The sequence below is a fragment of the Astyanax mexicanus genome, unplaced genomic scaffold (assembly GCF_023375975.1).
Source record: "Astyanax mexicanus isolate ESR-SI-001 unplaced genomic scaffold, AstMex3_surface scaffold_38, whole genome shotgun sequence".
Classification (NCBI taxonomy): Eukaryota; Metazoa; Chordata; class Actinopteri; order Characiformes; family Acestrorhamphidae; genus Astyanax; species Astyanax mexicanus.
The window spans coordinates 1,459,267-1,472,112 of NW_026040048.1; the positions used below are offsets into that span (position 1 = coordinate 1,459,267).

The 12,846-nt window shown below is 36.7% G+C and overlaps 1 protein-coding gene and 1 non-coding gene across 2 annotated transcripts; both read right to left on the bottom strand.

The window, feature by feature from the left end:
- Nucleotides 1-4,089: 4,089 nt before the first annotated feature.
- LOC107197156 (ring-box 1, E3 ubiquitin protein ligase) lies at nucleotides 4,090-10,121 on the bottom strand. Its single transcript, XM_022682931.2, has 5 exons — nucleotides 9,964-10,121; nucleotides 7,356-7,434; nucleotides 6,800-6,870; nucleotides 5,976-6,061; nucleotides 4,090-4,316 (listed from the first exon to the last, which is right to left on the bottom strand). Exons 1-5 carry the CDS (start codon nucleotides 10,039-10,041, stop codon nucleotides 4,304-4,306), a joined length of 327 nt encoding a protein of 108 aa, XP_022538652.2. The 5' UTR covers nucleotides 10,042-10,121; the 3' UTR covers nucleotides 4,090-4,303.
- A 2,322-nt stretch (nucleotides 10,122-12,443) lies between these two features.
- trnaq-cug (transfer RNA glutamine (anticodon CUG)) lies at nucleotides 12,444-12,515 on the bottom strand. The gene has a single exon. It is a non-coding gene; the product is annotated as a tRNA-Gln (tRNA).
- Between the last annotated feature and the right edge of the window lie 331 nt (nucleotides 12,516-12,846).

A 12,846-nucleotide genomic window follows, 5' to 3' on the forward strand; every position in this document is an offset into this window, starting at 1 on the left:
TGTTAATTAACATAATTCTGATTATATTTCGCTCATTCAATCAGCCCGATAACAGACAGTTTATGGTTCGGGTTTGGTCGGGCTCGGGCAGAACGTGCACGGCTCCGGCTGGGTCGGGTCAGGTCAGATTTTTTGGGCCCGATCTAAGCTCTATTCTCTTTTGGTGAAGCTGTTATATTAATACCATTTTAATGGTCATTAGATTGTTGTTATTGTCCATTATTTTGTTTAGTTTATATATACATATTTCCTTTGAGTGTGGCTTGGTTTGTTTAATTTCATCCCCAGATGCGTTTTTCCGTTTTTTCCGTTTTTTTCAGTATTATATGTTTTAGTAATTTTCTTTGGTTGTGTGGAGAATTTCGTTTTTTTTTTTTTTTTTTAATTCGTTAGATTATATTTTTGCCAACATTTTGGGTTTATTTTCGTTTGTTATTTTTCTAATAATAATAGTAAATACATAATTGATTTCCTTTTTTTGGAGGGCGAATAATAAAAGTAACGCAATAGTTACTTTTACTGGTAACTAGTTACTTTTATAGTGGAGTAACTCTGTTAGTAACTCAGTTACTTTTTTGGAGAAGTAACGAGTAACTATACAACCCCTGGCAAAAAGTATGGAATCACCAGTCTTGGATGAGCACTCCTTCAGACATTTCATTCTGTAAAACAAACTCTGATCAAAAACATGATACAATAATAAGGTCATTCCAAAGTGCAACTTGTTGGCTTTCAGGAACACTCAAAGAAATGAAGAAAAAACATTGTGGAAGTCAGTGAATGTTACTTTTATTGACCAACCACAGGGAAAAAAATATGGAATCACTCAATTCTGAGGAAAAAAGTATGGAATCACTCAAATTGAAGGTAGAAAATAAGGACACACCCAGTCAATTTCCTTTCCCTAAATGGACACCTGCCTCAGATTAGATCTGCTCGTTAGTCTGCAGTTAAAAACACCTGCAGTCATGACACCTTGGAGGGCTGCTGGACGAATTAGAATGGCAAGAACCATGGCTCCAACAAGAGAAATGTCTCTTGAAACAAAAGAGAGGATTGTGAAACTTCTTGAAGAAGGTAACTCTTCACGCATGGTTGCTAAAGATGTGGGCTGTTCACAGTCAGCTGTATCCAAGATATGGACCAAATACAAACAGCATGGAATGGTTGTTAAAGCCAAGCGTACTGGTAGACCGAGAAAGACATCAAAGCGTCAAGACAAGCAACTTAAGGCCATTTGTCTTGAAAACCGAAAAAGTACAACTAAACAGATGAAGCATAAATGGGAAGAAGCTGGAGCCAATGTATGTGACCGAACCGTAAGAAATCACCTAAAGGAAATGGGATTTCAATACAGGAAAGCTAAAAGAAAACCATCATTGACACCTAAACATAAAAGAACAAGACTGCAGTGGGCTAAGGAGAGGCAATCCTGGACTGTGGATGACTGGATGAAAGTTATCTTCAGTGATGAGTCAAGAATCTGCATTGGACAAGGTGATGATGCTGGAACTTTTGTTTGGTGCCGTTCCAGTGAGATTTATGAAGAGGCCTGCCTGAAGAAAACAACCAAATTTCCACAGTCCTTGATGATATGGGGCTGCATGTCAGGCAAAGGCACTGGGGAGATGACTGTGGTTAATTCTTCTATCAATGCACAAGTTTACATTGACATTTTGGACAGTTTTCTCATCCCTTCAATTGAACAGATGTTTGGAGATAATGAAATAATTTTCCAAGATGACAATGCATCGTGCCATAGGGCAAAAACAGTGAAGGCATTCCCTGGAGAAAGACACATTCAGTCGATGTCATGGCCTGCAAATAGTCCAGATCTCAACCCAATTGAAAACCTGTGGTGGAAATTGAAAAAAATGGTCCACAAGAAGGCTCCGACCTGCAAAGCTGATCTGGCAACTGCTATCAAAGAGAGTTGGCACCAAATTGATGCAGAATACTGTTTGTCACTCATCAAGTCCATGCCTCAGAGACTGAAAGCCGTTATAAAAGCCAAAGGTGGTGCAACTAAATACTAGTGATGTATTTTGAATCATCTTTTGTTTATCTGTTTTTCATGATTCCATACTTTTTTCCTCAGAATTGAGTGATTCCATATTTTTTCCCTGTGGTTGGTCAATAAAAGTAACATTCACTGACTTCCACAATGTTTTTTCTTCATTTCTTTGAGTGTTCCTGAAAGCCAACAAGTTGCACTTTGGAATGACCTTATTATTGTATCATGTTTTTGATCAGAGTTTGTTTTATAGAATGAAATGTCTGAAGGAGTGGTGATTCCATACTTTTTGCCAGGGGTTGTAACTAATTACTTTTTCAAAGTAACGTGCCCAACACTGCTCCTACACCTTAATAAGTTGTCTCCACTAATTATCCTCTTTCCCATGCCTTAATAAGTTGCCCCCCCCCACTGAATTATCTTGTTCCTAAACCTGAATGTCATCCCCACTATTCATTCTGTTTATATGCTTTAATAAGTTATTCCCACTACATAATTATCTCATTTCCACACCTTAATAAGTCATCCCCACTACTTAATCATCATGTTACAATGCCCCAAGTCATCTCCACTACTTAATTGTCTAATTTCCCACACCTTAATAAGTTTTCCCTACTACTTAATTATCTTTTTCCTACGCCTTAATAAGCCATCCGCACTACTTAACCTGTTCCCATGTTTTAATAAGCTGTCTTTCCTACTACTAATAATCTGGATCCCACACCATCTTGTTCCTACACATAAATGTCATCCTCACTATTCATATTCCTCAATAAGTCAACCCCACTACATTGTTTTATCGTTCCCACACCATAATAAGTTGTCCCAACTACTTAACTATCTTGTTACAATGCCCCAAGTCATATCCACAACCTAATAATCTTGTTTCTCACTTCTTAATAAGTCATCTCCATTACTTAATTATCTCAGTTCCATGCCTGCCTTAAGTCATGGCAAGTACTTAATTATCTTGTTGCATTAATTAGTCCACACTACTTACACTTTCTTGCTCCCATGCTTTAATAAATTGTCCCCACTACTTAAACATGGCCACACGTGATTATTTGTTACATGATTACCTTATAGATACACTTGCTCCGTATAAACCCGTTCATTTTGGGCTAAACTCGGGAGCGCCCTCTAGTGCCTGACAAACCTGGAGCACATTTTCTAATGCGTTTTCTCCTCTCTAGAAAGTTCCCTGCTCATACTTCTAATAAAAGCTGACAGAAAACAAACTTCATACATTTAACCACTGATTTAAAAAGATACAGCGTTAGTTTAGTTATTCACGTTGAGTTAACAGCCAGTTATGTTTTTTTTATATATATTTTTTATCTCCGTTAGGTTGGATTCCAACCTTCTACTATGTGTCAGTTTCACAACCTAATGGTAGACTATACTCTCCTTTCTGTGCAAAAAAACTCCATTTAAAATGTTGTGTGGTTCAAGACTAGGCTTAATCCCTTTCTGGGAAACTGTACCTGCAAATGCACACACAGCTTGGTACGTCTCATAGAAAAGTACTCCTGAAAGAATAGGACTGAGGCAGATAAAAATTAAATGAACCTCCTGGCATCATATCCAACACCAGGTGTGGGCTCCAGAGGGAAAAAAGCCCACCAGCCCACAGTATTCTCTTGAATAATTGTGCTCTACCCAATACTTTGGGGATGAGGTGATCAAACATCTTGACCTCACTAGTGCTCTTGTCAAATGGAATCAAATCCTTACAGCAATGATCCCCCAAAATCTAGTAGAAAGTCTTCACTAGATGTTGGAGACAGTTATGTAAAAAAAAAAACAGAATCTACTCTTATTTAATACACTTTGATTTATGAAGAAACCGTGAATGTGCAGGTTTTCTATTGTTTATATGAAAAGACATTAAATCACTTGCATGGCAATGCACTCTTTAGAACTATAGATATATTTTTTTGCATTATTAGTAGATGGTATTGGAGCTCATTACTGTTAGCATTGCTGGTGTAGCATCATCCTGAATGTGTGATGGGATTCATTTCAGACAGTTAAAAACAGTACTCCAATAAAAAGCACTGGCTGCAAACACTCGATTGAACAGGAATGTGGGACACACGTTTATTTATAATTTACATCAATTCTTGTTAAATCAAAACGACTTTCTAAGCCAACTAAAAACTATTGTATGGGGAACATACAGGCTTATGCTCAGCAGAAAGGACACACCGGTGACTAAACAGATGCTTAAACATGTGGTGATTTCTGAAGCAGCCAATCAGGAAAGAAAACTCAAGCTGATCCTGGTGTTCAGTGTCCATACCTGAAAATCACAAGCAGAAAAGAACATAGGTTAGATAACAGGAGTTGAACATCAGCTTAGATGCCATTTTCCTGGCAGGAGCAGTTCATTGGATGCTGTTATGGGAGTTTAGATATGTGCTTTTAATCTAGTAATTTATAGGAACTCAATCAGGTGCTATCCACCTTATTCTCCATAAGAACCAGGATGGGGCGAAGTTCGTTTACTTTGTATTAGAACTTCTGGTGCACAGCAGATCCATTGATGCAGCTTATCACAGTAATACAATATACAGAACTAGTACAGAGAGCTACAGTCATTTGAAGAAGAAAAGTTTGCTTGAACATCAGAGTTTTGAACACAAGGCAATTAACTTGTATCCACTATTTTTCACAAAAACAAGCTGCATCTGTGATTAAAAGGAGCCAAATATAACACATTCACCCAAACGCCCATATGTTTGCTCTTACCATTCTGTGGGGGGTAACCAACACCAGAACAACCTTACTGAGAAAAAAGGCTAGGTTCTGAAGCTCAGTTACAGCAGACACACTTGTGGTCAATCTGAGTAGGTATCAAGTAGTGTCTCAGACAGCCTCACAGCACCCAACAAAGTATGTTAGCTTTATAAGAGATTCCCCTCAACACAATGATACGAACAGATGTACAGACGTTTTGTTGGATGTTTTAAATTTAGCGCCTTCAACGAGAGATGCAGCTTCTCTTCACTGGAAGATGGTGGACAGTGGAATTTATGTAGCTTGCTATGTTGTATTCCCACATATGCTGTAAATAAGGTTAAATAGCCTATTGGCCTGTAGTCTGACTGTAGTGCTAACCCTAGCTAGCACTGCTGGAGCAGCATTAGCATTACCCCCCCAGAGGTGAGTCCTGCTGAATTAGAATGGAAACAGACACCCCTGTTCCTAACAAGTGCTGCTTGTAGAAAGGCGCCTTATAAGCCAGTGCACCTTGTGTATGAAAAAAGCCATTTATTGATAGTACACTTTATAATCCGGTGTGCCTTATAGTGCGAATAATATGGTACTTTAAATACAATACGACTGTAATCCACTTCACGTGAGCCGAGTTGAAATTGTTACACATGCATATGCAAACTTCTTAAAGTGGGCGTGGCAAAATTATTCATTCTGGTAAAGGCTTTAATGAGAGGAGAGTTTGGCAAGTTTGGCAAGTGTGGGAAACCATTGCTGATATTTAAAAGGAATGCTTTAACCCTGTATGTCCAATATATTATCTAGTGCATGTGAGCTATTCCTATTTTTGCAGTAGGCCATCACTCTGTCTCTCTATATTGGGGTTTGCCTTATGCATTTAATTGTTAGTCGTCTGTTCCACTGTTTGTTAAATGTAGCTGATGGTTTAGTTTTGTGGGGCTTGCAGACAGCAGGAATTATCCCAGTCCTCGCTGCATGGTTTGCACTTTTAATTGCCCGAGAGACTAGAATGGCCTGGGATCCAGCAAACAACTGCCCCAGGTAGGGTTGAGCAGTAGGGTTGTTCAAGCAGGAAGGAACATCAGTAATTTACGACTGATAATGTGCTTTCTGTGAAAGTGTCTAAGGATGTACTGATTCCTAAAAATGTACGATTCTTTTCAATTAAAAAAAAAAATAATGTGTCCAGAAATGTGGACAGTAAAGAAAAAAGGACACTCACTTTTGGAACTCCCACTCCCTGTTATCCAGAGGGCACACCTGCCTTGTCTTCAGCCAACGGGAAATACAGTGGAAATGAAAAGCATGCTGAAAGAGAACAAATCGCAAATTCGGAATTTGACGTTTATTTATTTATTTATTATTATTTTTTTTTTTGCAACAGTGCAAACAATACTGTTAAAATATGTAAAGGTTATTTTAAACAGAAAACTCTTAACAAAACACGCTTCATTTGACAGTACTCTTAACATTAGGGGTGCAATGACTTTTGACTTAGTTTATCCATAACACTACTAAGCACACTTTTACTGTTGCTTTTAACAGTAATAATTCTCTAACATGGACGCAGGCAAATGTGAAAACATCACACACAGACTGTGAAAATAAAGGCCACTAATGCAAACAAAGCAATTTCAACAATATTTTAAACAAACAGAAATAAATAATCTTTCCGAAATCAAACAAAATGGGATGTCTGGCTGAATACTGAACACTGCATTCATTAAAGTAAATGGCTGTACTTCTGTCAGCAGACATAACATCAAATACATAATAACTACCTCAAGCTAAATTTAAGAGCTTTATTTTACGTGATTTACGACCAAAATTATAAGTGATTATATTGAACAAACAATAATTTGACTAAAAGTCACAGTAAATGTGTGAAATACATTGGTTAAAGTGTAGAAGTAAAAAAAATATATATATATACATATATATATATATATATATATATATATAAGCAAGTAAATCCCAACAGTTGAACAGTCCCGTTTTATTGACTCTGGTGAGTGAAAGTGTGTGTGTGTCATCAGTTAATCTTACATTGCACACTCCCCAGGCTACAGTGCACTCCTCTGATGTAGCTGAAGCCTGGTTGGCCTGGCACTCTATACCTGCAACACATCCACAAAACTCATCAGCGCAAAATACAGGAGTCAAATGAGATTAATTAATTATAAAAATGTAAAAGTAAATCATTTTGTAGCTAAATAAACTTTCATATGTAAAAGAACCTTCCACAGTTTTATAGTTTGCTAATAACTTTTCTATTTTCTAGAATCTATCATTTTAATAATATTTATGTTAAAATGCAGATATACAAATATTAAAACATACAAAGCAGTTGGCACACATCCATCTGTGATCAGATTCAGCTTTTAATACACTGGACTGGTATTCAGTGTCTCTAATTGTAGAGTTCAGGTATGTTGGGGCCAAACGTGCACTCTCTGAGCAACGCCTCCCGCATAACAGAGACATTATCGAAACAGGTTTGCTTAAGACATCTCAGATTTATTTACCTTCCTTCCAGGAATTTCAGATAGTCATTTTAAGCTCTATCAGTTTACAACAAAAAGAGAAGCAGGGGAATACTCACAGAGATCCATAATGTGATTTCTGCAGATGGCACAGTTATCCACTACTATGTCCCAGGCCCAGAGAGCAACGGCATTCCACTAAAACACAAAGACAGACATGATTTAAGTGTTCATGATTTGGACATACCCACAGGTCAATGTATTTATTTTTTTACATACAAACACACATAACAAGAGAAGATCTGGCTGATAATATCGTGAACAGACTGTAGAGGAAAGAAACTCTGAAGAAGGAATTAATGGACTTACATTAAGATTGAACTTTTATTAGGTTTTATTAGACCCAGCATGACAATTACACTACTGACATATTGGCAACAATATATTTTTCACTTTTTTCAATTCTAATTCTAATATTATTATTGTATCACTGACATAAAATGATTTTACAGTGATAAAATCATTCATAGAAATAATTCCTTGGACAATGTATCGCCTAAACCATTAGTTACTGTGACAGTTCTAGTTTATTCAAGCTAATTTGCAATGTACAAAAAAAGGACAGGTGTGCAAGGAGAGAAAAACATTAGGGACAGTTGGAATTATATCCAAAACCTGACTACTTGGAACAGATACAGTTATACAGCTAAGGAGCCTTTCATGTAATAAACCAAATCACATCAATACCCCTGGGCCCGGTTGCACTAGCTGTGCGCAAACTTAAAATGTAGGCTAGTTGTACTGTACATGTTTACTAAGTTTATATTTACATATTAAGTCAAAACAAGTTGCACCACACACAAACCCTGAGCAGGAGTAAGCTGTGATTAAACCAATGTAAACCAGGATTTTGGACTTTATAGTACCAGTCAAAAGTTTGTATACACCTGCTCATTCAAATGTTCTCTCCTTATCTCGCTCTTAGATTGTAAATTAATACTGAAGTCATCCAAACTATGAACAAACAAACTTTTGTATTTTTGTATTTATTTATTTAGAAGGGGACAGTGCATTTTCATAAAACACATGATTATACATAGTTAAAAAAGCCAGAATTAGCCAGAAGGCTAGTTTTCATCTGTAGTCCCCAGGCCACGATGTAAAAAGGCAAGAAGAAGTTTAAAAGAGAAAAGACACAAGATAGAATTACAATTTAAGAAAAAGAGAGTAAGAAGAAAAAGACAAACAGTATAACACAAAAAAAAAAAAACAAAGATTTATCATATCACTAAAACAACACAACAGGCTTATATTTTAATGTTGGCAACTATAGTTATTAATAAGCCACATTTTCAGTTTTTTTGTGAAGTTCTTATATGTTGTGAGCAACTTAACCTCCTCAGGTACTGAGTTCCACACGCTTGCACTCCTTACAGACCAGGCCGATTTACCAAAAGTGCTTCTACGCAACGGAATGTTGCAGTCACCTCTGACAGACTAAAGTGTTAAACCAAAATACTCTGAAGCATTTAGGTGCTCTTATCTGGGGAGCTGTTAACTTGCAGTTTCTGAGGCTGGCAACTCTGATGAACTCTTGCTCTTGCTTATGCTCTTGCTTATGCTCTTCCTTTCCTTTCCTTTCTTTTCCTGATGAGAGCCAGTTTCATCATAACATTTTTATGGTATTTGCAACTGCACTTGAGGAGATTTTTTTTTTTTTTCAGATTGACTTAGCATTTCTTAAAGTATTTATTGTTCTTTACTTCGTTAAGTGGTACTCGTCATAATATGAACTAGAACATTACTCAAGTAGGGCTATTCACTGTATACCAACTCTACCTCTTCATAACTTTACAACTGATGATCTCAAACACATTAAAAGGCAAGAAATTCAAGTAATTTACTCTTGAAGAGCTCAGCATAGCTGTTAACTATAAAGCCATTCCAGGTGACTCTATCTCATAAAGCTGACAGAGAAAATCCAGCTAAAAATCTGGAAAGCTGTCTAAGCAAGAGGTGCTACTCTTAGGAATCTACAAAAAAAACATAGTTTTTTTTTTAAACTAAATAATTCAATTCAATTCAATTAAATTTTTATTTATATAGAGCTTTTTACAACAAAGGTTGTCAAGCATAATTACATGCTTTTAACCAGAGTTTGGACGACTAATATTTATATACCATGCAGAACACTTTAAAATAATTTAAAAACACCAAAATAAAAAAAAAACAATTAAAAAATATATGGTAAAAACAAATATGTACCACAAAAGTGCAGAATGTACCCATAACATAAGATTCAATAACGCTTCACAGACCCGGAGCAGCCCAGGCCTGGGTTTAGAGTATAAACAGCGAGGGAGCAGACGGATTACTGAGGCAGCGCTTCTCTAGTTAATATTATGGGATTTAGCCGAGCGGCTGGGTGAACACTAATCCCCACAGTTCCTCCGCAGCTTCACCGATATTACAGCAATGTTTCTAAACCCGGGCCAATTCAGAAACATAACAACGCTAACTCACGCTAACCGATAAGCTAACGCTGCTAAAGCCTAAAGACGAACACACCGGCTTATACAGGAGGAAATGCTAAGCTAACACTCATGCTAACCCGCTGAGCGGCCGGAAAAAGAAAGACCCAGCCGCCGCGCTCAGCGCCACTACCCTCTATTAGAGCCTAATATCCGCTAACAGAGAGCAGGTTATTCCCTCTTTCTCCATTTTTACCTTTTTCACTTCGAAGCGCTTCTTACTCGCCCCGCTGTTAGTCCCGCTCGGGGTGTCCACATCCATAGCAGCCGCCATGATTCACCGCTGAGCCACAAATCTCGCGAGACAGGCGGTGCCCGACTTATAGAGCTTATGCAGGTGTTCTGCCGATTTGTGCTCTCTAGTCAAACCGTGCTACTATAGTGTATACAGCTCTGGAAATTGGCAATTTTTAAGAGACCACTTAAAAAAGATGAGTTTCCTTGATTATACCAAATTGAAAACCTCTGAAATGTAATCAAGAGGAATATGGATGATCACAAGCCATCAAACCAAGCTGAACTGGTTGAAGTTGTGCACCAGGAGTAAAGGCACAAAGTTATCCAAAAGCAGTGTGTAAGACTGGTGGAGGAGAACATGATGCCAAGATGCATAAAAACTGTAATTAAAAACCGGGGTTAGAATTTTCTAGTAACCACCTGTTGTTTTATTCAGGAAAAATAGCCTAGACTGCATAAATATATATAACGTTAGTAATAAATTATCATGTTAATTTTATGCGTACTTAGTTGTTCTTATTTAATTAGGAAAAATAATTGAATATGAAACACAAAATTATGTCAAAATGTTAAACATGAAATTGGGATAACCTCAGGCTCAGGTCCAGCAAAGTCCAGCTTGAGCGTGCCCCGTGGGGGTATGGCTGCGGGGGCTTGCAGGGGTGAGGGAAACTGCTGCAGGCTCTGGGCGGGAGGTGGGCACCATGCCTTCCCCCTGTACCTTTTGGTACTGTCCAAAAAAAGAGTCAGTTTCATTAAAGATTCACAGTCAGTCACTCCTACAGACACACTGTAATCAAAGCAGCCAAACCTAGTTATAACCAAGCAGCATCACTAATATGGCTATAGCAACAACAATAACTAACAGTGGCAAAATAAAAAGATGAGAGGGATTTTTGGAATGCTTTTAATTTTTCTACCAAGGAACATGTTATTATTATTGAGGGTTTGATGGCTGCACCCAAAGTCCCATGCTTTACTATACTATACTGTACTGTACTACGCTATACTATATTGCACTGTACTATACTGTACTGTTCTATGCTATACTATACTATACTATACTACACTTTAATATACTGTACTATATTACACGATACTATACTACGCTATACTATACTATACTATTCTATACTATACAATGCTACTTCCTGGTGTTCTACTGCTGTGCAGCAGTAATATGGACTAATCATTTGTGCAACAGTAACAGTCTGATGGGTCAAAAAAACCTACGCAAGAAGACAGGGGAATGGTGGAGTCCTGTGAGTGGTCAGTATACCCACCTGCAACAGAAATATATATAAAATATATCACAACCATTGTCCAACTTATATTAACATGTACACACACTCAAAGTAAGTGTATTATATACTTAAAAAAAATTATTGTATGATAGAAGACTGCCACTGTGTGTTCTTATTTCAAAAATGAAAATTTGCAAAACAATATATAAACCTATATATATATATATATATATATATATATATATATATATATATATATATATATATATATATATAGGTATATTTATGTATATATATATATATATATATATATATATATATATATATATATATATATATACATAAAAAAATCAGCACATGGTTCAATTTAACATGATTTATGATTTTTTACACTATCAATAAAAAGAAATAAGTAAAGAAAGAAAAGCAGTGATGTTGTCCTTTGTATATATATTGTTGATACAATAAGAAATTCAACACGATACAATAAAATATTTTTATATTGTCCAGCTCTAATTATAATCAATTTGTTATTGTTTACTTTGTACACTGCACATTACACATTACAGTCTACAAAATTAACTTAAATTTATTAAAATAAACTTAAAATTATTATTATTATTATTATTTTTACCTTTTTCTGCATTTGAGATTGAAAAATGGCAGTTGTTTCAACAAACCTTTGGTATCTGGTGTCTATATAAAACAATAGATAAAATATTTTGATAAGATGAAAATAACATATCAGAGAATGAATGTTTTCAGCTGAAGAAATGCAGGATATGTTTATGTGTAGAAATCACAGTAGCAGGGTGAATATAAGGTAACAGCTGTGAATATATATTTTTTGCTCTTCTCGCAATTTACACTTTTGTAACACTGAGTAATAATAATAACAAAGCGCATTAAATAATGCACTTGGCCGAAGAACGTGGACCGGCGCATGCGCAGTGCCAGTAATCAGGACGCATGGATGTGTTACCCATCCATGCGTCCTGCTTACTGCCACTGCGCATGCGCCGGCCCACTTTCTTCGGACAAGTCAGAAGACCTTTATCAGAATACCGGTGTATATAATTTTTTTTAAAACATATATTCATATTTCAGTTGATTACTACCTTCGACTTTCGACATTTAGCGTGTTGATTCCGTAGAAAACGAAAGAGCTGTAAAAATACTGTGAGAATAAAAAGTCAGGTTCCACCGAGATTTGAACTCGGATCGCTGGATTCAGAGTCCAGAGTGCTAACCATTACACCATGGAACCACCTGGACGCTGAGGGAAAAATATGGACCTTTATTTGTAACACTATTACGAAAGCGTCATATAAATCAGTGTAAAATCTGTGTAAGTACATTGTATAATTACAGAGACAGTTTTTAAGGTAAAACTACTGTGATTGTTTGAATATAGCGACAGATTTTAAGGTGGAGCTAGTGTAACTGCGTCAATATAGCCGCTGCTTTGAGAAGGGTAAAGCTGCAGACCGGAGCCCCAGTGGGCGTGGCTAAAGGGCGGAGCATGTGGCAATCATTTTTGACTGCAGCCAATCAGATACTACACTTTCGTTGTCAATCACTTTTTATTAAGCCAATCA